Source organism: Esox lucius, chromosome 17 (genome assembly GCF_011004845.1).
Source record: "Esox lucius isolate fEsoLuc1 chromosome 17, fEsoLuc1.pri, whole genome shotgun sequence".
In the NCBI taxonomy this organism is placed as follows: Eukaryota; Metazoa; Chordata; class Actinopteri; order Esociformes; family Esocidae; genus Esox; species Esox lucius.
In genome coordinates this window covers 8,508,058-8,533,453 of record NC_047585.1, presented here as the reverse complement: position 1 = coordinate 8,533,453, position 25,396 = coordinate 8,508,058, and the positions used below count along the sequence as shown (strand labels likewise).

Below are 25,396 nucleotides of genomic sequence, written 5' to 3'. Positions count from 1 at the left end.
TACCTTTTTATTATATGGGGTATTGTGTGTAGATAGATTTTTATAGATTTTGTTATTGATTATAAATGAAGTCTATGACACAACAAAAGGTTGGAAAATGAAGTGGTCTGAATACTTTTCACTTTTTTTAAATCTCCAGCCTCAGTTTAAAAGCAAGATGTGCGTAATTTGTACCTTCATGGCTGCCGGCGTACAAGTTCCAGGAAAACAGAGCTGAGGGGATCATCTCAGTCACCTGGTCCATCCTCATTACCAGACCCAGCTCCAGCTTTTCTGGGCTAAAACGGACACAGCCAGACAGGTTCATTAACCACCACTCAATGCTCCCCCATGGGGTACATTATAAGATATGTCACCAAAAACGTTACCGGTCACAGAACTCACAGTCTGAAAGGCATGAAGGGGGGTGAGTAGGAGCAGAAGGAGATCCGAGACACCGTTTTACCTTCATTCACCAGCTCCCCGCTCCACACAGTATATTTAGTCCTGCCTGTAGGCACATATGAGAAAAATCTCAGCTGCAATACCCTTGACTCAATGCTTCCTTCTCAGGAGAGGATTTGGAGATGCAATTTAGAATTCTTGTAAGGAGACATTACACTTCAAGCACCAGCAACGGTTTACATGGATGCAGGGGCGTGTTAGAGAGATCTTCTCAGTGACTGAAATTTTAATGGCTCATAGTAATAAGAAAGTAAACCTACTTCAGCAAAAGTCAACCAACAGGGGCATTACCTTTAATTCCATCAGATGTTTGGCTGACTGACCTGTTAGGAAAAAAACAATTAAAACTGAACTGGTTGATATAACTGTTAATATTAATGTGTACACTCTGATTGGATAAACAGACAAGGAGCTAAATCTTACCTTAGGGGAGCCAAGGGTGTGACTTTTAGCGGAGCGTCTTTGCCTTTGAACTGGAAAGACACCACGGCATAAGGACACACGTGCCTGGGCCGAATCCTCAGCTCGTCAAAGTCATATTCATAGAAGTATTGCTGCGTGGGAGGAGGTACATAATGACATAAATATGATTTAAAACTCGGGTTACATGACCACATCATTACAATTGCCAAGCTCCTCCAAAAAACACAATGTTCTCTAAAAGTTACCACCAAATCAAAATGGAAATGATTAGTGTGTAGCAGGTCATTGAGGGTGGGAAATGTTTCAATAGGGTAAATTAATTTGTTTCTTAAATATTTCTCTACTAAACCAGTTGATTGTTTGGCAGTGTTTTTAGATTATCATTTGCACGGAGTGGCTCTTTAATTGCCAGAAACTGCAATGACACCTGCATTTTAGAATTTTTTCTTTCAACATCTACAAGTTTTCTGGTTTCACATTCCACAGATGTTTCCCAATAACACGAGCCCGGTTTCCCAATAACGTGGCACTTACGACGGTTTAACAATGCACGTAGCCTTAAGATGGACTTTGTTACAACTAACTTACGCCTGTTTCCCAAACCACCACGCACGTTGCTCTTTATAATGTGCATTGTAAGTGCCACATTACGGCCATTTGGAATGGAATTAGGCTATTTTGTGGATTTGGAATGGAATTAGGCCATGAATATGTTTTAAAATATAGCCTGTTGCATTTCGATGGAGCTTGATTACTTATCAGAAGCATATAATATTGCTGGAGATATATTCCACTACTACATAGGCATCAATAGGAAAATGCAAAGCCTGAAGTAGTAGTGAAATTTTGGGTGGACTAAACCATTATATCCAAACAATGGGATTCAGCCAATCAAAAACATCTCTCTGGAAATAAATCACATGACATCTAATTATTAGTCTCTCCGGTAACTATATAGAATATATGTTACTTAAGTCTCATAGCAATCAACACATGGTTGGTTAACAGGGAATATAAATCATACTGGGAAAAATCCATTCTAATTGTTGGGAATACAAATGGAACGCCAGAGAAAACAAGCATTCAGAGCTGAAGAAATCAATGTTCATTTTGACGAGCTAGAGAGGCACCAACACCTATCCAACAAAGACAGTACCAATACGATGCAGGGTTTCAGACCGGTTAATGTTAATTTCTTGTTTTATGTGCGTTTCTCTTTTTCCTCAGCTGAGCAAATGCATTTACATGCACTCACGCATTTATTATCTAATTTGTCTATATAAATTGGTCTAAATCAAAACTGTTTTGATAATTTGTATTTTTTCTATTAATATAACTGTTTTCGATCACTCCTTGCATGTTGAGGGAGGCGCTATTTCACAAAAACAGCGAAGTGCCAGTTACAATGGACTAACCAGTGGTCCAGAACACTCATTAATTAACGAGTGATGTAATGTGGCACTTGAGTAACAATGCTTTCGGGAAACGCACCAATAAGATAACGAGGCACTTACGTGCATCTTACGATCATCTTAGTGCTTTGGGAAACCGGGCCCAGGTCTTCACTGGAAACCAACAGAAAGGATAAAACCAAAAACCAGCAGCCACAGGTTTGACACCTGTGCTACATACACATAGTATGCATAGAAATAAGAATGACATTTCTATGGTAGTGAAGTACCTGTGTGAGCTCATAGGCTCTATAGGAGGCAATGGATGTGACTTTGCAGGCATTCTTGGAGAAATGGCTGTCAAACTTGGGCGTGGGATCCAAAAGATTCTTAGACATATTGTCATAGATGCTCTTCACTTTACCCTAGTGGACAGAAACATTTGCAGAGTTACTTTATTATACTGAAAAGGCAAAGAGAAATACAGCTCTGGAAAAAATTAAGAGACCATTGCAGCTTTTTATCTCCTTTCCAAAAAAGTATGAAAGGAAAGTTATGAGTGAGGAACAGAAACGTTAAATTTGCAGTGGTCTCTTTATTTTAACCCTTCTGTTCCTCACTCAAAACCTTCCTTTTCAACTTTTTAAGAAAGGAAAAGAAAAAGGTGCAGTGGTCTCTTAATTTTTTCTGGAGCTGTAAATAATTTCCTTTTTGAGATGGAGAAACATAAGAGCTTCTGTTACCTTAATGACCTTGAATATGATGATCTCTCCCATGACTCCTGGGTTAAAAGGATTGATCTGCAGTAAGTCTGAGTACTTGGACAGATAAACGCCTGAAAGACAAAGCAGAAAATGTGAAGTTGTATTACTTCTCGTACCCTTTCTTTTCAAAAGTTAAGAAATGTAGAGGTTTAGACATACCTATTGATGAAACTTCAGTTACTACACTGAACAAAAAAATTCAAAACGGCATCCAAGGATTTATTTGGTGATGGCAAAGCAAAAATGGCCATTCTATCACATATGTAAAGCACACATTCGTAACACTGTGGAACACAATTTTCGTTGAGTTTTCGTCTGACATTTGTTTTTGACTAACTTTCGGTCTCTGAATCCAAAAATGACCCCATATTTTTTCCTATCACATAAATGTTTTGCTTTGTCTCACGAATCAAGGCCGTTTAGGCACTTACGACGAGAACTAACAGAGGCAGCCATGATCTGAAAGAAAGGAGATAATTATGTGAACACAAAATAAGTTGAACAGTCACAAGCTTAGAATTTTTTTTTAACGTTTTTTGTGACTGTTCAACTTTATTCACATACTTATCTACATACTATAACTGACTTTTTCATCAAGTGAAGAGAAACCCCTCCTCTTTTACTGTGCAAGGAGTAGTGAACTATATTACCCCAAAAAGAATGCACGGACACGTACTTCGAAAATCCACCAGAAATAGTCGGAATATACGTTTTAATTTAGGCTTACTGTAACGTAGCTATTGAAGTTTGTAGCCAGCAAAGTTTCTGTCTACGCTGAAAAAATCTTTTTTAACTGTTTTAACTGTGGCGAGGCTTGAACATGGTCGCCTGCATGGCAGTCCGCATCTCTAACCTCTTCACAGTTTAACAAGGGTCAGTCAGTCAGTCAGTCAGTCAGTAAGAAACATTCGCTGTTCTTGGCCGGCTATGCTTATGCGGTCCGTACATTCACTATGCTTACGCGGTCTGGCAAAAAATACCTTTTGTAAAGTCGCAGATGAGAAATTTTCACTCAACTACACATCTATTTTCAAGCTAAATCCATAAAGCCTAATTAATTTCAATGGAGTGATTACATTACGGCCGTAACACATTACAAATTGTTGCATTTTACTTGAAGAAGGCCTTACCCTTTCCTGGATTACCAAGAGCTGTGATCCAGCTGTGCCCCACAGACAGGCCCTTCTCACAGATCCAAGGGAGCTATAAAAAGGAGTATGCCCATATTATTCCTTATATGTACCTAAAACATTGCGTAGAAACATAAAGAAGCTACCGTTCCTCACCTTCATGTGGTCGGTCATCAGGAAACAGTGGGTCTCCTCCAGCTCCTTCTCGGTCCTCCCATCCAGCTTCAGCTCCTTCCGTTTCTCTACAAACTGTTGATCAAAATAATGAGAAAATAAAAAAATATATTTTTGTTGCCAGTTTTCACATAGTTAACTTATTTCTTCACAAAGTTCTATCAAGCGGATTAATTGGGAGATTTCTTTTTTTTTGACATCGGTTGCAGTTAGTCCATCGCAACATAAACGGTTTCACATTTGGCTTATTACACACCGATCAGCCATAACATTCTGACCACTGACAGGTGAAGTGAATAACACTGATACACCGATCAGCCATAACATTATGACCACTGAAAGGTGAAGTGAATAACACTGATAATCTCGTTATCATGGCACCTGTCAGTGGGTGGGATATATTAGGCAGCACTTGAACATTCTGTCCTCAAAACTGATGCGTTAGAAACAGGAAAAATGGGCATGCGTAAGGATCTGAGCAACTTTGACAAGGGCCAAATTGTGATGGCTAGATGACTGGGTCAGAGCATCTTGAAAACTGCAGCCCTTGTGGGGTGTTCCCGGTCAGTACCTTTCAAAAGTGGTCCAAGGAAGGAAAAGCAGTGAACCAGCGACAAGATCATGGGCTGCCAAAGCTCATTGATGCATGTAGGGAGTGAAGGCTAGCCCATGTGCTCCGATCCAACAGATGAGCTACTGTAGCTCAAATTGCTGAAAAAGTTAATGCTGGTACTGATTAGAAAGGTGTCAGAACACAGTGCATCACAGTTTGTTGCTAATGGGGCTACATAGCTGCAGATATGTCAGGGGGCCAATACGGACTCCAGTCAACTGCCGATACAATGGGGAGGTAAGCACCAGAACTGGAACACGGAGCAATGTAAAAAAAAATGTTTTGGCCTAGTCTGATTGATCACATTTTCTTATACATGACGTGGATGGCTGGGTGCGTGTGCATCGCTTACCTGGAGAACACACAGCACCAGAATGCACTATGAAGAAGGCAAGCAGGCGGAGGCAGTGTGATGCTTTGGGAAATGTTCAGCTGGGAAACCTTGGGTCCTACCATTAACGTGGATGTTACTTTGACATGTACCACCTACCTAAGCATTGTGTAGACCATGTGCACCCTTTCATGGCAACGGTATTCCCTGAAGGCATTGGCCTCTTTCAGGAGGATAATGTGTCCTGCCACAAAGCAAAAATGGTTCAGGAATGGTTTGAGGAACACAACGAGCTCAAGGTGTTCACTTGGCCTCCAAATTCCCCAGATCTCAATCCAATCGAGCATCTGTGGGATGTGCTGGACAAACAAGTCCAAACCATGTAGGCCACACCAACTTACAGGACAAAGGATCTGCTGCTAACGTCTTGGTGCCAGATACCACAGCACACCTTGAGAAGTCTAGTGGAGTCCAAGCCTCGATGGGTCAGGGCTTTTTTGGCAGTAAAACGGGTACCTACACAAAATTAGGCAGGTGGTCATAATGTTATGGCTGATTGGTGTATGTAGCTACTGAAGCATGTAGCCAGTGAAGTTTTAGATTATCCTCAATTAATCCTAATTTGTTTGGTCCCTCGCCAGAGTCGAAACCCAGTCACTTGTGTAACAATCGGTAGTCAGCCAGTCAGAGACATTCACTATTTCTTGGCATAAAATTACAAAAACATGACAACCATGTCAGAGTTGCAGATTTATGTTATAGAATTATTGGTTGTTCGATGAAATGTTTAACATTTAACCCTTACGTCCTTTTCCAGCGGTTCACTGTGGATGAGTCTTGGCTTGGTGTATATGAAAGCTCCGTTAGAGACAGCTTCTCTGTAGCTGGAAGACAGGATGGTTAAGATATCCTCAAACTCCCGGGACTCTAAGGAAACATACTGGAACAGTGCTGTGGGAGACGGAGACATGAATGGGTCTATTCAATTGAAGCAAAAATAAAACATTTTATTTCTCGTTGTGCAATGTGAGCCAAAGTGCAAAACAGAGTCAATACCAAAAATTTTACTACAGATGCTACTGGAAAGGATCTGAACACCTTGTGCAATTATAGATGTTCATAGTGTTCACCAACAAATCTTTATTCAATTGGAAACAGTCTTTTTCAGCAGACATTACAGGTTTATAGCAACAAATCCCACATGTTGCCTTGGGAAATCATGCATGTAAGAGAAAAACTAAATTTTAAAAGGAGTTAGTGCATGTGCAAAAATAAGTTAACTCTCAAGTTGAATTGGTAAATCGAGTAGATTAGTAGAATCAGGTGGTTAAATAATTGGATACCAAATGAACCAACCAAAGGAGTGATATTAAGGAAAGAGTTTGGATGGGAATCTGATAGAGATAAGAAACTTGGTCGGTTTAGTGTTGCCCTTAAAGGTAAATGAGAGAGAGACAAGGAGATCTCAGAGAACATTAGGAAGACAGTAGTGAGAGCTAGGGATGCAACGCTACACATACATGATATGTTATTGCTGTTATGGATTTCCCAGAATCATATAATTTAACTTTACACTCTGCAGGCCTATAGGGACCTAAACCAAAAAAAAAGCAGCGTTGAAGAACATTGGTGCCATTGTGGGCTTATCGTGTGTGTGATATATGGATGCAAAAGGAGGAGAGTGAGTTTGTAGTACTGAAGTTTATATTGGTTTGAATAACTGGCTATGCACAACTAGTTATGTTGATAATTCAACGGTAATCATCATGCGTGACAGTTTTTACATAACAATATATCCTAACAATTATTACAAAAAACGTTTGCACACAGTTGAGATTTGCAAATCTGCTTGCCTAGGCAACTACAATATTTAAAATGAACACAGGAAAAAAAATCTAATTTGCTTGGCATTCATTTTTATTTAATTTACGAAAACACCTATAACACCTGTAAAGTAATTTTTACCAAACCTTCCCCGGAGCATTGTTGTTACTATCATTACCAACGCAAAGTCAGCTGTGATTGCTATCATGGGTTTACCCCCGCATGGGAGAAAAGACGGTAGGCAGAATTTTCTCATGGTTCAGTTGCCGCTTAGCGCAACTACCCAAAACATTTTCTTCATGTATTTTTAGAATTACAACAGGTGTAAAATCAATCAAAAAAAAAGTTTTTTTTGGTCAAGGTTGGCTAAAAGTATACCTGCCACATAGTTTGTGTTCGACACTGGTCTAATATGACTTACATTTTTTCTTATTAAATAAATTGTAGTCTACTCTGTCATCATCCATCCAACACCAACAAAAGTCACAAAAACAGATGTAATACGTAGCAAAAATAATTGTAATATGTTAATATACATACAGTATATTCTGTTTCTAAGCAAGATTTATCTGACTCATTCTGAATCATTTCAAAAACAGATTTAGTCATTAGCCCATTCATCTCTGAAAAAAGTTATAAAAAAAAAAAAATCTATAAAAACAAATAAACATTTAACAACCAGATCTCCCTACCTCTGAACCGAATACCTTGAAGTAAGTTAACTTCAAACCCAAAAAAACATGAATATGTGAAAAATGCATAGTTTTGCAACTGTGTACCTAATGATTGTTAGTAACATACAAATGTTAGCTAGCATGTCATTAATAGAAATTAATATTTTCAGTAGTTAGTTAGGGTTGTCGCAAAAAATATTACCCCCTATTATCAGCCGCCATCCCCAATTATTGGCCACCTTACTATTTTGTTTTGTTTTGAATTACATTATAATTTATTTTTATATGTATTACAAATGACAGACCTTCGTCTTCTCTAAAATGTCTACAAGAATGTTGTAGCTAGCTTCCTTGCCTTCCAGTAAAAAAATAAAAAAAAATAAAGACTGATCACTTTGATATTACATGACGTCTGGTCTGTCATGCAAGTCGACTTAATTTCCATGCATGACAATTTTATGATCACCAAAATGTTTTAACCTCCATACATTTCCATAGAAAAATGGTTGTGGGCTAGCTGAAAGGTTCTATCGATTAGCAAAACGTACCGTTGCTTTCTAGTGCATTTACATTTTCAACTTGAGGAGTTCTCTGACCATTAGAAATGTTAGCTACTATTTACAGAAGACATCTCGCTTCAGATTTAGGTTCAAAGCATCAAATTCAACCGAACTGCCAAATGAACACCATTCTATACAATTTCTAAGAAGTTTAGATGTGATGGAAAGTTTGACAAAAAAAAGAAATCATGGAGAGAATATTGACTGATATTGATTTATTTAGGGAGGGGGCTAATTAGTAAGAGGTGTCAGCATTTACAAGTTAAAGACTGACATCAACTTGCATTGTCAAATCAATTAGTTGAAACTCCACTGTTCCCTACATTAGTTAATATCCAAATCAACAGCAGGTAAACAGGATCACAACACTACATTCAACATGATAAATTTGAAAGAGCTTACTGTAGATGACGAGCTAATAGCTATATAGTACCTATAATAAAAACAATGATGCCAATCACTCTATGGCTGGTTTGTTTCTTTAGAAGTTGACTAGCTAACCACTACGCAATTTGAACTACGCTGGGTAAATTGAAAATGAGAGAAAAAAATGTTGTCCCCGGTGCAGTTTGTCCATATAACACAAAGCTCTAGTCTATCCAGAACAAAATCTAATAGCTGATTTCTTTGGGCTGTGGCGAGGATCGAAACCGGTTGCCGGCGTGAGAGGCCAAGTCTCTAACCACTACGCTATTTAACAATGGGTAGTCAATCAGTCAGGCACTCACACAGTAAGAGACATTCGCTCTTCTTGGCCGGCCCCACTGACACGGTCCGGCAAAAAGTGTTGCAAATGACCTTAACCCATGTTGGTATTTCAAAATGCAAGTATTCAAATTTTTGGATCGGTCAAGTTGGAATATGCGGAAAAATGTTGGAGCTCTGCATACCATTTAACTACTTACAGGGAACACTTATTATTTGAGAAATATAACTTATTCACGTATTATGTTGATAATGGGACAAACCAATTTTTTCTGGTAAGAAATCAGACTGATTTGTTTTTATCTAGCTTCTTGCTACAGGGGCTGGTAGACCAAAAAGTTAGTTTGAGGCACTATGGTGCTTTATTTGTTATATTACATACTCACTGAGGCGCAAACATCCCTACCCCACAAATCAGTGTTGCACTAATGCCCTGAACAGAAAATTATAGCAGCTTCCGAATGCTACCAGCTGGGCCAGCCCTGCCCCTACACACCTTCCTCCCCTTGGGATCTCGTCAGAGGAGGCATTTAAGACCACCTAGGGAGCAGCACGGTGCAGAGGCCAAAACAGGAAATGAAAAAGACAAGGCTGCAAAACAGAGGATGAAGATGGCCAGGAGATGTTGCAGTTGCTGGAGCATCCTCCATTGCTACGACCACGAGTACCCCACTCCTCCCAAACCCCACCAACAAGAAGCCCAAGAGTTGACGCTGCCTCCACAAAAAAGGGGATCACCTCCTAACCTTGCACTACCGTTTTTGTTAATAAAATGCCAGTCACATTGTACTGTCACCAACGCCCAACTGCACCTGAAAGGAAGTTACTGTGGTAACGGAAAACACAGACCTTGTGTGCCACTAGTTAGCGAGAATCGGACTGTCCTATAGTAATTTGAAAATGTTTGTGTGAAAAGTATCTTTTAAAACTCCACTCCGGTACCGCACACTGTGTTGCGCACTCTCCCTCTCCCCTACTGAAGATCATGCACACGCTGAAGTTACTCTGCGGTTGGTTTGCATAGAGTGGTGGATTCATTAGATGGCTCCATTAGATGCCCCAACAATACAGACAATGTGCTGTGTTCAGTTGCACCTGGAGCTGAATAACCTTAAGAACAGCGTTGTAACTTGACAGGTTACTTACACTAAAGGATTATTAGGAACATCATACTAATACTGTGTTTGACCCCATTTCGCCTTCAGAACTGCCTTAATTCTATGTGGCATTGATTCAACAAGGTGCTGAAAGCATTCTTTAGAAATGTTGGCCCATATTGATAGGATAGCATCTTGCAGTTGATGGAGATTTGGTTTGAGATCTGGTGACTGTGGGGGCCATTTCAGTACAGTGAACTCATTGTCATGTTCAAGAAACCAATTTGAAATGATTCGAGCTTTGTGACATGGTGCATTATCCATCAGACGATGGATACATGGTGGTCAGAAAGGGATGGACATGGTCAGAAACAATGCTCAGGTAGGCCGTGGCATTTAAACGATGCCCAATTGGCACTAAGGGGCCTAAAGTGTGCCAAGAAAACATCCCCCACACCATTACACCACCACCAGCAGCCTGCACAGTGGTAACAAGGCATGATGGATCCATGTTCTCATTCTATTTATGCCTAATTCTGACTCTACCATCTGAATGTCTCAACAGAAATCAAGACTCATCAGACCAGGCAACATTCTTCCAGTCTTCAACTGTCCAATTTTGGTGAGCTCGTGCAAATTGGAGCCTCTTTTTCCTATTTGTAGTGGAGATGAGTGGTACCCGGTGGGGTCTTCTGCTGTTGTAGCCCATCCGCCTCAAGGTTGTGCGTGTTGTGGCTTCACAAATGCTTTGCTGCATACCTCGGTTGTAACGAGTGCTTATTTCAGTCAAAGTTTCTCTTCTATCAGCTTGAATCAGTCGGCCCATTCTCCTCTGACCTCTAGCATCAACAAGGCATTTTTGCCCACAGGACTGCCGCATACTGGATGTTTTTCCCTTTTCACAATATTCTTTGTAAACCCTAAAAATGGTTGTGCGTGAAAATCCCAGTAACTGAGCAGATTGTGAAATACTCAGACCGGCCTGTCTGGCACCAACAACCATGCCACGCTCAAAAATGCTTAAATCAACTTTCTTTCCCATTTTGACATTCAGTTTGGAGTTCGGGAGATTGTCTTGACCACCCCTAAATGCATTGAAGCAACTGCCATGTGATTGGTTGATTAGATAATTGCATTAATGAGAAATTGAACAGGTGTTCCTAATAATCCTTTAGGTGAGTGTATATACCAAAATGTTATTAATGCGTCATACAAACATTTTATTCCAGGAATATTATTTTTCCCCTTGCTGTGATGGCTATGGTTTTGCCATGCCAGAGCACCATGGTAACATGAATGGAGAAAAGCTAGAAACACAATATTGGGCAAATTGAAAGCAATTGGCCAATACCGACGACTGCTGGCCGATACAGCGGTGTATTCCAAGTTAAAATATAAAAAAAACAATAAATCTGATATTTTTGCACTTTTGTAGTCTTCATGTTAAGTTTTGATTTCCTGTTCATTTCACTTAGTTTTCACAGACTCTCCCCATCAAGTGTTTGCAACCTTTCTAATCGTGTCTTCCCTGAACACATATTCCCTGGAATTCCTGGTCTCAGGGAGTGCTTAGAACTGTTGATCCTCAGTCAACAAGGCAGAGCAAATCAAGGCCTATGCTGCTCTTCAGGCCCTTGACAGATAGAAGGATTACCCAGAAAAAAACTGCTACTTTATCAACTTTTCATCCGTTTTCCCATCTGGTTGCCGTGGTGCCACAATTAAAATTTTTAAATTGTGGCAAAAACACTATCCCAGGGGAACAAGGCAAATGGCCGGTCCGTCTTAGTCATGTGGTTGTTAACGTGCAGTCACCCAATAGGCATCTGCATTTAAATTCCTGACCAGTATGAACAAGGGCCCTGAAGACTGTCAGCCACCCGCTTGGATGTCATGCAAACAAGCTGCAGTTTGCTATTGGCATGGCTGGTCAGGGACTGTTTGCGAAAGTTGTCAGTGCCTTTGTAAAAAGACCCACATTTATCCGCCCTAGCCGTAAACTTAGGACAAACGACAGTGCATCGGAGTTCAATTGAAGTCAAAGCGGGTAAAAACTTTCCCTTTCATTTGAGCTTGTATTTATCCTTCACTGTCTTCTTCATTTGAGTGATTAAAGTTTTGAAATGTTTTATTGAAAAACAAAAACAAAGAGCCATGCATCACATCACTGCTCAACAGCCGGTAGGAGCACTTGTTTCAACACCCCTGGACGTGACGGAGTCAAAGTCTTCTCATGGCGCGTTCCATTTGTACTCGGAGTTCGGAATTTCCGAGTTCTACGTTCAAGTTGGAATTCCAACTCGGAAATTCGGAGCAACCCCACTAGCCCAGAGTTTGTAATCCAAGATGGCAGCACCCTATGATGCTGCGAGATGCTCACTGTCAGCAAAGAGAGAAAAGATCTGCATTTTTTATTAGTAAGTTATTCAGCAATGTCAACACTAATAAGCCCTAAGATTACTTCTCAATTTGCAAGCAACCAGAACTGTAGATTCATGACTAGTAAAATGTATCGATAGGCTTGCTACTTAATACTCGGCGTTCCAGAACAACCCATGAAGGTTCAATGATGTTTAAATCTTTCGACGTCTTCCTGGCGTTCATGAAGCAACAGGACGTACCTGCTCCTGCAAAATGGCCTTGACACATAAAAACGTTGGCAGGTTTTGTGACCGATGGACCTGCAATTGAGGAACCAATATGGCTTTGCCTCAGGTTGGCTATATAGCATAAGCACATGAGCAAAGTCCGCTGTAGGAAACTATAATGGCAGCTAGAGACCAGGATGACAAACTGCCAATTCCTACCTTGTCTACAACAGCATACACTACGAAAACTGCAAAGAAGCGAAAGAAGACTTTGACTAGCTCCATGTAGTTAGCAACCAGGAACCCTAAGCAAACGTTATCAAGCCTAACAATAACACTGAACTCTGAGTTAGCTCTTTTCATTTGGAACAGATAGTTCTATTTTTCATGTTATTTTTGGGAACTTCATTCTCTATCAGGCATTGTTGCGGAACCGCTTTCTGACTGGTGGGTAATTGCAAAATGCTGTCTTTTTTTTTACGGAAAATATCATACCTAGAGCAGCTTTAATTACAGTGGCAATCGGCAAATCTTATAACTTCATAATAAATTAAGAAATGTTATGTTTGGCATGTCTTTTTCCACTGTACCGAAATCTTACCGAACCGTGACTTTTGTGTACCATTACAATCAAGTCTAATTATTCGAAACATAACATAATGCAAATAGATAAATATATGTACTGTGATTAAAGCTAATGGGTGACTTCATCTTTTATATTTGATTCCTAGATCCTATAACAAACAAAGCCAGTGGTTTTGACACAATGACTAAATGTTTACTGGTGGCTCAGACATAATGGAGGTAATGAAATGCCCTGCGTACAAGCATTGCGGAGCCAATGGGATTGGGGGTTGGGGCTGCACGATTAATCAAAATCATTTTGAAATGTGCGATTTTTAAACCGCAGAAAGCTGCGATTTTCGTTTTTACGTTCAATCAAAATAATTTTTACTGGTGTGCCATCTTGGCTGTAATCACATTGATTTCAGAATCTGTTTGCCTACTTAAAAATAATAATTCTGATCATTTGTATAAAGTTTGGAGTCTGGCAACCGAACGGCATGATTGTGTCAGTCAACACATATCTACAAGCGCTCTCACACATCTTCCCCTATATTTAACTATTTTATGGAGAAAAAAAGCCACCCCTGCATATGCTAGCGACCATGGACATTTCTCATGTTTGTCAGCAGAGGAATGGTCCATTGTGTCGAACCTGGCAGAAACCCTTGGACCACTGGAGGAGGTGACACTGGAATTCAGTAGAGCAGACTCATCCACATCCAGCATTTTACCATGCACAGCAGTGTTATGCTGTTTACTTGAGTGAGATGGACCAACCACCAGGGGTATTCAAACCATGAGACAAACCATGCTGGATAGCTTGCAAAAAAGGTTTGCAAAAGTTAAGGACTCTAAAGAGCTGGTGCTTGACTGTGTACTTGACCCACGATACAAAGAAATACCATAAATTCTGACAAAAGTGAAAAACTGGCTGAAAGAGGCTATGGAGATCAGTCCACCAGATTCTGACACTGAAAGTCCATCCGAGGAGAGCGATCCCAAAAGGCTGAGAACAGTGGACCAAGTACCAGTCTCTTAGACTCGCTTTGTGACACTGTGCTCCTTCCATCCACCAGTGAGGCAGTGGAACCAGAGGGGATCATCGAAGAGCTAGAACGGTACTTCAGAGTGCCTGTCATTGACAGAAAGAGTGGAAATCCATATGATTGGTGGAAATAACACCAACCGTTTCACCAGACTGTCAGCATTGGCAAGGCAGTACCTCTCCTGTCCACCCTCTTCTGTAGCGAGCGAAAGAGTGTTCAGCATCATAGGGAATATAGGCGAAGCTCTTTGAAAGGAGGGAATGCAGAGAAACTTAGCTTCTTGTACTACAACCTGCCTCTGTTGGACTGGAGCAATTGAGGACTGACTGATTCAGTACACTACCTCATATACTGTATATAGTTTATATTTTGCTGTTGTTTTTATTGATCAGAACTTGTTCAAAGTTATATTTATGAAGCTTACCAAGTCTATTAATACTGGTAACTTAGATTTTTATTTTTGTTTTCAAATGAATTAAAGTTTCATATATTAAGCTTGTATTTTCATACATTTCATTTATCAGAACTTTAATATATTTTGATGTTCCTCTGTTCTGTTGTGACAATAAAAGTTTATTTTTAAACTGCATCATCATATTATTTTAGTGAGGACTCATAAATAACTACAAATAACTAATGTTAGGGAAATCTGTATTGTAATGCGTTGCTGGATTCTTTTTTTTAAATATATCGAAATCTGATTTTTAAATATTTGTATCGACATCGGCCTTAAAAATACTTTATCGGTCGGGGCTCTAGAAAAAACGTAATTGAACCATGCAGTCAAACCAATATATGATGAATTGATCAACAACAGGTCATTTTTTATTCATTAGTCTATAGCAAAAGTGGAAAAATAGACTATAGAACACAGAAGAAAATGGCCCTTCAAAATAATCCTTTTTGCTTTACACTCTAAAAAAAAAAAAACATAATTTTACAGTAATTTACTCTACATTTTTACAGTAGTTTTTTCATTTTTTTAAAATAGTGTAAAAAAACAGTACAATTACAGATATGATCTGTAAATTAATAACCCGCCTGTTATTTTTCGTGTTTTGCCAATAATCTATTATTACAGAAAATGACTGTAATAATTATGATATTTGCCTGTTATTAAATGTTTTGCTCGTTATATAAAGGCGTATCTCCATACTGACAACTGTCTCATGTCTCATCGTGCCACGAACTGAGGACAACCAGTGGAAACTCGGATACACATATAAAATAATTGATGTGTTTTTTGTGGGGTTTTTTTACACACACACTCACACACTATTTTATTTATTTTATTTTAATGTATTATTTTCATTTTCTAACACTTACTATTTTATGTATTTTTTAATTTTTATATATTATTTTCATTTTCTAACTTTTTTCTTCTTCTTTGTTATTACTGTTATATTGACAACAGACTACTTGTTTTAACTGTAGCCTGTTACTTTACTACTGTTTTAATGACAATTTTAATTGACACAAACTTATTGTTGGATAGATTGATTGATTAATTGTGATTAATTACTTATTGACTGAGATTGATTGATTGTGACTGTGATTGAGTCAATCATAGTTACAGTATTACAAAAAGTATAGATTATAATTAATTTATTGTAAATATTGTTTCCTATTATTGTTATTACAAATTTTAAATCCAAACGCTTGCTTTGGCAATATGTACAGTGTTAAAGCCATCTGATAAAGCCATTTGAATTTGTGTGATTGGTCAATGTGGCTGTCATCCAGGAAACTGGCCATTGAGCACTGAGCGCGACTTTATTTGAAAGTAGCTAAATCAGTTTGAATGCTGCAGGACTTCAGCGCTACTCTGTCGCTCCACTCCTAATGAATTACGTGGATCATTACCTGGATTATTTTACATCTGCATGCCAAATTATTATTTGAGTGAATATGAGTTGTGGGATTTCAACGGAGAACAAAAATGGCAATATGGTCACAGTGGAAGAGTCAGGATCTGTTTGCTCTCCTAGCATGAACTTCACGTTATAACGTTATCCTGGTAATATCAGTTAAGAAAACATTACCCTGTTGTTTTTCTAAGTTAATAACCTAACGTAATGTTTGTGTTCATATCCATAATTTAGACTGTAAAGTTGTCAGAATGTTAGGTTAGCTAAATTCTGAGTAATTAACGTTAACTGATGTTACAGGTAACTTAATGTGGTAATGTTATCTAACATTAGCTAGCTTGTTAAGCTCGGCATGATTCATGTTAGCAAAACACAACGTTAATATTGAGTATGGTTTTAGTCAAGATGGTTTGCTTGTTCTGTTTACAGGCATTTATAATACCATTAACGTTATGGTACTAACATTACAGACACTTGTTGCTGAGTCAACCTAATGTACAGCTCAGTAATAGCGTTAACTTACGTTAAGTTGTTATAACATTGTACTTGCTTGTGAAATAACAGTAGCAGTTTTGATGAGTGGTAACAGCCTTGCTGCCTTCTGAAAATATTAATTTAAAAGTTATAATGCAACCTAACTTCTGGTCACAATGTGTGTGTGTGTGTGTGTGAGAGAGAAAGACAGACAGACAGAGAGAGAGAGAGAGAGAGAGAGAGAGAGTTGACTGGTCTAATCTAATGTTGTGCATTATCATTAGAACTAACTGGAATCTTTTTGTGTTTGTCCCCTGCCCTGCCTTGATAGCTTTAGATGGTCAGATGTGACTATTTCACATTAGATAGATAGGTATACTTTATTGATCCCAAGTTGGGAAATTGCAGTGTAGCAGTAGCATTGCACACAGTAACAACACAGTAAGTAAAAATATAAAAATATCAGGTGCAATGAACAGTTAACAGCTTGTTATAACATCCACAATATTAACCTACAAAAACATTGTGTAACTGTGAGGATTTAGGCTATTTTCGTCTCCTTACAAACTGTTCATATCCAATGCCCTCACAGTATGGTCCAGGTCAAATTTTATTAAATGAGAACCTGAGGATTCTTGAGTTGTTTTTTCCATTTTTCTGCAGCTGTTTGGGAAAATGCTACAACACTGAAAGTCCAGCAGTGTTCATTTAAAATGAACTATAAACAAAATTCTACTTTTTAAAGTAAAGACCTTTCAGTAATATATTCTCTCGGTGTGTCCCCTCCAGAAGCAGATCCAGATGATTACTGGCCATTTGGAGGAAGTCTGATCTTTCTTCTGTGTTGCACCTCTGTTACAGATTCATTGACCTTTTGTGGTATGTTTTAATTAAATACACTGTATAGTTAGGATTCTTAAATGTTATCAGAACTACCTTATACAGAGCCCCCAAGGGTTAGGAGAATGAAGAAGAAGACCACAACTCCCTCAGCTCAAAAGCACAATTTGTTGCTTCCTCCACCTCATTTTGATAGAAATGCTAACAGACACACACGTTACACACATGGAGAAGTACCATTTTTTGTTTTTCAGTTCCTCCTGGGGGGGCTCTAAAGAACTGTTTGTGAATAATTGGCTGATATTGTAAATTTACATCTGAATACATTTAATAAAAGGATTTTAGAATCAATAGTGATGTTTACTTTATTTGTAGTTAATTTCCTACGGCATTTTAATTGAAACAGTGAAAAGTATAAATAAATAAATAAATAAATAAATAAATAAATATATATATATATAGTATTGCTTGAGTATGTTTTCAGTTGAGGATATTTCACAGTAATTTCGAAGGTCATATTTTGGTGTCTGATCGTAATAATTTAGCAAACATCTGTAAACTAATGGTATTTTTCTGTAGAATTTTTAGGATTATCCTTTTATTGAAGGTGATTGATCATAATTATTTAGACGAAATCTGTAAAATAATGGTATTTTTCTGTAGAATTTTGAGGATTGCCCCTTTATTGAAGGTGATTCATCATAATTATTTGGGAAAAATCTGTAAAATAATGGTATTTTTCTGTAGAATTTTGAGGATTGCCCCTTTATTGAAGGTGATTCATCATAATTATTTGGGGAAAATCTGTAAAATAATGGTATTTTTCTGTAGAATTTTTAGGATTGTCCCTTTATTGAAGGTGATTGAACATAATTATTTGGGAAAAATCTGTAAAATAACGGTACTGTTCTGTAAACATTTTAATGAAATGTTCTGTAAATGTAATGTTTTTACTCATTGTTTGAAGTTTGGCAGCCGTAGCTGCCAGTCATTGACCGTTTATTTACGTTTTTTTTTTTTTACAGAGTAGAAAAACGTTGCCTATAGGCTATAAACATTCATAAAAGCCATTCTCAAATGAAGTGAATAGTGCACTCGCCGAGACTTAAAGAAATAACAGAGCCAATTACATATTATTTAGCCAAAGATTTGCTCTAAACCACATCAAAACAACATGTTAATTTTGGCTTATCATATTGCAAATCGCAATGTCTAGCAAATAAATCGCTTTGTCCATATCGTGCCGCCCTATTGGTGTCTTAATAAAAAGCCAAGCAGAAACTATAGGCTGGATGCACTAACAAACCATAAAACGTCTACTAGTCATCGACAGGCAGAGCAAAACAAAAAAATGCGGGTACATATGTTTAAATATATATGAAATATGTAGAGAAGAAATATACATGAAAATAAATATATTGGTTGTATATTTTGGTTACGTGATGTGGCGTGCATCAGATGCTCAAGCGGACATGGCAGATTTAACACTATAACAGTTGTCTTTTTTCAAGTGTTAGGAGTGCGGTGGTAGGAGTACCACCTTTGCATAACAGGAAACCCCCTTGTACTAATTAGGGTCTGTGCAGAAAGAGTGTGCAAGAAGAAGGATTTCCCAGGGGTTCTCAAACCTCACTTTGCGGACCACAAAACTTTCCAAATATTGTTGTAGCCCTACACTACCTCCACCTGATTCACCAACTTGAGGGCTTGATTATTAGCTGACAAGTTAAATCTGGTCTGCTAGCTCTGAAAGACATAAAATATAAGGAACGGCTGAGAAGGTCTGAGAACCATTGGGCTAGCCTATAATACTTGGGACACCAATCAAGGAAAGTATGCAAATTAAGATTAAACACTTAACTAACAACAATTTGAAACCCTACATGACTCAAATGTTCACATCCACTCTAGTTACTTGACTGGCCAGGTACCTGAGCCGGTGCAACAAAAGCAGGTGATCTAGTAAGCGAAAAGCCAACATGCTACAGTATTAATCAAATAACAAAGCTAAGAAGCTATTCTAATCGTATTTGTTGAACAGAGAAAATGCAACTGAATAGTATGTTAACAAATTGCGTTTAGCTACCAGGTTGCATCTAGTTAACACCTTTTGCAGTAACGGCAACAATGCTAGCGACGTTACTGTAGTATTTAAAAAGGTTGGAAAAACATTAGAAGGCTAATGTGTTAGCTAGCTAGCAAGCATATACCGTTATTGCTAAATTAACAACGAAATAGCTAGTACCTCTCTTTTCTTTGTTCTTTCTCGGTATCTGAAAGTTCAAGCGTTCCCCCGATTTTGGAATATACTGCGTCGAAGACACACTTCTCGGTCTCGTCTCGGTACCAACACCAGATTGCTCAGTACCAGAATGCTCGCCATCTTGATTTGTTGTAACGTTAATGGTACTCTCCGGGGGTATGTAATATTTCACTGAGCTGTATTTCGATGCAGGGACGTTGCCACCACTGTGGTTCTCCATCTTCGATTCCAACACTTAATTGATAACAAACGCAACCAAGACTTAGTGAGCTTTCTTTTTAAATCGGCAGAGGCAAAGAGTGTTGTTTTCCCATACACTCAGAGAGTAGACACACCAAATCTCCGCCATGCTGGTTTACTGACGTATGCGACATCTCCCTCCCACTCTCTGACACACGTAAAGATAGCCACAAAAAAAAGATTAGCCAAAACAGCGGAATGTGTTTTATTAAATAAAGGTCCCTCATTAAAAAATGTTTAAAGTGAAAAAGAAAGGATTGGAATTATGTTAAATTCGGACTAGATAGCGAAATTTTCTTTGGAATGTTGTAATATAATTTGGAAAAATAATAACAATCAACTTTTTTCTCGTTATTTATTTACAAATTGGGAGATGATGATTATTTTAGTTATTTCCTGTTACTCCGCTTCCTAATACAAATTCATTAACTATTCAGAAAATACATGCATTTTTCACAGTTGTTTTGGTGGGTGTCTAAGAGATTATGTAACAACATTCCAAACTCGTTTAGTATAAGCTTTTTCAAAAATGGCAAGATTACACGTATACGTCACTTTAAACGTAGAACTTTTATTTCAAAGTTAAATGACAAGTGCGGCTACTCTGTATTGTGGCAAGTTTAACATTGATCACAGAGGTTGGATAGGACATTGTATTTCTTTATTTCTATACGATATGTGCGCCATATGCAGGTACTTGAATGGTATGATGGTTTCATTTGTCTTCATTAATTTTTTCTGTCCTTTTTCTGTATTATCTTGTTTTAAATAAATTAGATGTTATTTGTTTTATAGAAATGTTTATAAATTCTATATCCTCTCACTCATTCCCTGACTAAAATAACCAGCTTTTAAATAAAATGCATTTTGTTCTCTTGACCAAAACTTTTATTTAATGCCTACTGGCTTCCCCTTTAAATTTGTATGGACCGGTTGTATGAAGAGTATGGTGGTCAGACAGACAAAAGAAACATGAGCTGACATAAGGTGAAGCCCATGGGAGAAAGGGTACGCCAATTCCAAATTTCTGCCCATGCAGGGGGTCTCTCTCTCTCTCTCCCTGGGAACAGAAGAAATGTGTCAAGCCTGGTACCATATCTGTTTGTGTTCTTGTGAACAACAATACCATGAGGAATTTGCAAGAGTCTTGGCACTTAGGCTAGCTTATGTCAGTGACTGTTGCTTGTGATTGCATCATGATGACAAAGGGGAGTTATACACCAACACACAACACATTTAAAGAGGACCCAGGGGATACACTAACACATGTTCAAAACACCACACACCTGATTATGCCTTTCTCCCCTATGGTAGTCAGTCTACTATGACGCGAACAGTTGGCCCATTAAAGCTGTTCTGGTACAATTCACTCTCTTTGTGTACTAGATATTGGTTGGTGTGGGCATGTCTGACTAATGACATACATTTTGAAAACTTACCCCAAAAATCGATGTACACATGTGGAGTAACAATGTAATTACTCTACAGCACAGTACCTCAGACACCATACATCCAATTTTCCCTGAATTTGGATGAATGATTAATCTTTTAAAAAAATATTCTGCATTTACAAAATAATCACAATTGTCAATGTGTGGCGGTGCATCACAAATAGTGGACAACATGTATTTTTTTTTTCTTATATTAAAAGGTAAAATTAGTCTAATTGTATATTAGAATATTAGCATGTTATTGTTGTGCTTGACAACAAAACACAATAAATGTGATGATGGGTTTGCTGCATAGACAGGTGTCCTGATCTTAAATGATTTCTGTGTGTTTGTCACTTTCTGAAAGAACAAGGGATAGCCTGGTCTTAATTTCTCTGTGTAACTCACTGTCTACACTAATTTGATCATATTTACTTCCATAAACCAAGAACCATGTATGAATTACAGCACTTTTTATATATAATCACACCATTTTAGGGGACCAACTGTACTTGAACTAATTAACATTGTTTTAAAGTCATTGTATTTACTACTTAGTCACAAAAGCTTTGCAGTTGATGACTGCCTGAAGTTTGCAACTCATAGACATTACCAGACGAGTATCATCTTTTGTGATGCTTTACCATTCCTGTAGTGCAGCCATATTCAGAAACAAGAACAAGTAATTGTAATGGCCAGTTAAAAACATTCACACTTGACCCTAAAAACCCCTTGCTTCATTTAGCAGTATGTCTGCGGTCATTATCCTGCTGTAATTTGAAGTGACATCCAGTGCGTTTTGAGGCATTTGATTTTGTCTGAGGAGACAAGACATTTCTATACACTTCAGAAATCATTCTACTCAGCAGTTACATCAACAATGAAAACACTTTTTGCTGGTCCGCGTAAGCGGAGCCGGCAAAGAAGAGAGAATTTCTCTTACTGAGTGAGTGACTGATTGACTGACTGAGTGACAGACCGATCGACCGACTGACCGACCCTTGTTAAATAGTGTAGTGGTTAGAGAAGCGGACATGTGAACTATAGGTCCCGAGTTCATTTATCTCCTCGCAGGCAAAGCGAAGTACGCATTGTTAATTATTCCGTATTGACGAAAACTTTGCTGGGTGAAACCGAAACCTGAAATTGTTTTCGGTTATATTGCAACTGTTTCTGGCATGGAAAAGTTCATCCGCTAGCAATCGCTCAATTCTTATGATTATTCCTAAGAAGTTAGTAGATACCTGTAAGCCTATTAATGGCTAATAACTAAAAAGTTAGTTATTGTCTCCTTTCTTTATAGTTATTGTATTAATATCATTCATAAATAAAAGAACAAAGTACATTGTTATGCCATCAAAGAAAAAAATACGTTCTTATGCCCTGAAATGAAATAGCTTAGGCAGACTCACTAGCAATTGCTCAATTCTTATGACTGTTCCAGTAAGTTAGTACATACTGGTAAAGCCTATTACTGGTTATTAATAAGCTGTTAAAACAGCCAGTGGCAAACAAGGATTTGTCCAGGATAGAGGCTATACTGACACGCATTGAAGGTAGAGCTCTGTGGTGTAGTGATTAGTGAAACAGCCTTTCACTTGGTCGACCCAGGTTTCAATCTCAAGATGGCAATACTTTCTATTGCGGTCTGGCGGAACTAGGCTTGTCTGGTTTCCTGTTTAAGAAGGTTGACGATATCCGTACCATATTCACTCAGCCTTGTGAGCCCTCCGGTTGCTCACACGCCCAATCTTGGCCACACCTTAATCGCTTTTTTCTCATTCTTACCAGATTATGTCCTGCAGCTAGTGATGGCTACAGGATGACACTAAGCTTTTTTTCTCCTTCCCCACTTCCGACACCCAAGTGACAACACACATCTCTGTATGCCTGGCCGTCATCTCTGCTTGGATGTTGGCCCACCACAACAAGCATAACCTTGACAAGACTAAGCTGCTCTTCTTTTGCAGAAAGGCTTGTTCGCTCCAGGAAATGTCTATCATAGTTGACAACTGCACAGTGTCCTCCTACCAGAGTGAAAAGAAACCTTTGCTTGACACTAGATGACACACTGTCATTCTCTACTAACATGAAGGCAGTGACTCGCTCCTGCAGGTTCATGCTCTACAAAATTAGTAAAGTGCAATGTTAGCTTACTCAGGAAGTCCAGGCACTTGTCTTCTTATGTCTGGATTTCTGCAACTCACTCTTGCAAGGGCTCTCAGTATGTATAACCAAATACCTGCAACACATTCAGAATGCAATGGCCAGTCTGGTGTTCAACCTTCCCAATTTCTCTTATGTCACCCTGTTTCTTTGCACACCTTCCATTTGAAGGTCGAATTTGCTTCATAGCTATGGTTCTTGCATACAGAGCAACAAGAGGAGTTTCTCCTCCCTCCTATTCAGTGCTTAACCTCAACATCTATACGTTCGTTTGACCCTCCTGCCACTTCAGAGCAAACAGCAGTTACTAATACACACAGTCAAAAATCTTCTTTGTCCTGGCACTTCAATGGTGGACCCAGCTTCCTTTGGAGGCTAGGACAGCAGTCTCTGAAAATCATATATATTTTTTAAACTTTCCAGCACTGACCTTTGCTGATAACTAGTTTATTAATTAGAATGCACTTACTACTAAACGTTGTGGTTGTTTCACCTAGCTTTTAAAAAATATATGCACTTACTGTAAGTCACTCCGGATAAGAGCGTCTGCTTAATGATTAAAATGTAAATGTAACATTTAAGTGGGCCAGATCCAGCGGCAGCCATAAATGCTTCGGCTAGCTGGCAATGTTGTACTGTCGGACAACATTGCCAAATGTTTTTAAAAAGAACTGACTTTGCCCTAGTATTATAGCAAACAAACCCAAATTGAATCCACTCCTCCTAGCTATACTTTCTTTCAGCCAACAAGGAAAACAAAGAGGGGCGGTGGCACTGCCAGTATTTTGCAAATGCCTTAAATAACAACTGTATATCTGTTGGTGATTTTAGCTCTTTTGAACACCATGCTGTAATATTAAAATGTCAGCCACCTATACTTGTTGTAACATTTAATAGGTCAAACCCAACTTTTTTGAAATCAGATTTTTTTGAATTTCTATCTTTTATTCATACATATTGTGATAAACATATTATATTATCAGGAGACAATTGGACAAATTATCAAGATGTTAAGAGGTTTTAAATTCAATGGATTTTATTCAACATGTCAATGAGCCCACCCACATGCACTGGCTATGCATGAACTATTATGTAAAATATACATTATTGATTTAAATGAATAGTACCTAGTTTCAAATATCAGAATATTATGCATACACGGAAGCATATTATGCACATGCGACTCGCGAGGGGGCGCCAGCGATTATACCAAGGTGGCCGTGAAGACCTGGTAAACAACTTTTTCACAAAGATGAGGCACAACAATTGATGATGTGGCTCTATTGAAAATAAGGGTCGTGAAAAACAGAAACCTCCTTGGAGGGATGAAGAAACAAGTAATATAAAAACAAACTATAAAAAGCCTGAACAGACATGGAGTAAGTCACCTTGTCCATATTGATACGTCTCTATATTCAATAAGGCAATTAAGAAAGCTAGAAAAAATCATTCCTCCAAATGAATCTCTAATGATCATAATAATCCAATGCTTCTTTTTCAACAGTCTTGTAAATCCAAACCCCCCCCTTATGATCTGATGCCTACTTCCAAATGTGGGGAGTTTGCAGGCTGTTTCATAGGAAAGATATCATCAATCAAGTCAGCCATCACCTTAAGCAGAATACACAGTGTTTTTTTGTTCCTGGGTAGTAAGTGTTATTTCCTAATTGCTTAAATTGCCACAATGTGATCAGTCTGTTTCAGGCAATTGGTGGCGCCTATTCATTGACAGCTCATCCTGGAGCCTCAAAGCCATGCTGCTCCATAATGGTAACACATACCCG

General features: G+C 38.4%; 1 protein-coding gene across 2 annotated transcripts in view; it reads right to left on the bottom strand.

Moving 5' to 3' along the window:
• The window catches only part of tasora (transcription activation suppressor a), a 38,298-nt gene extending 18,141 nt beyond the window's left edge, over positions 1-20,157 (bottom strand). The window contains exons 1-10 of one of the 2 annotated variants that reach the window (XM_010882083.4): positions 19,759-20,157; positions 6,076-6,221; positions 4,309-4,401; positions 4,153-4,225; positions 3,002-3,093; positions 2,549-2,683; positions 868-998; positions 736-767; positions 385-490; positions 175-278 (exon numbers count right to left, since the gene is read on the bottom strand). In XM_010882083.4, coding sequence (XP_010880385.3) covers positions 175-278; positions 385-490; positions 736-767; positions 868-998; positions 2,549-2,683; positions 3,002-3,093; positions 4,153-4,225; positions 4,309-4,401; positions 6,076-6,221; positions 19,759-19,996 — 1,150 coding nt within the window. In that variant the 5' untranslated portion in view covers positions 19,997-20,157. Of the gene's footprint in view, positions 1-174; positions 279-384; positions 491-735; positions 768-867; positions 999-2,381; positions 2,421-2,548; positions 2,684-3,001; positions 3,094-4,152; positions 4,226-4,308; positions 4,402-6,075; positions 6,222-19,758 lie in introns of those variants that run through there. The other variant, XM_020055787.3, reaches the window with a different exon arrangement.
• Between the last annotated feature and the right edge of the window lie 5,239 nt (positions 20,158-25,396).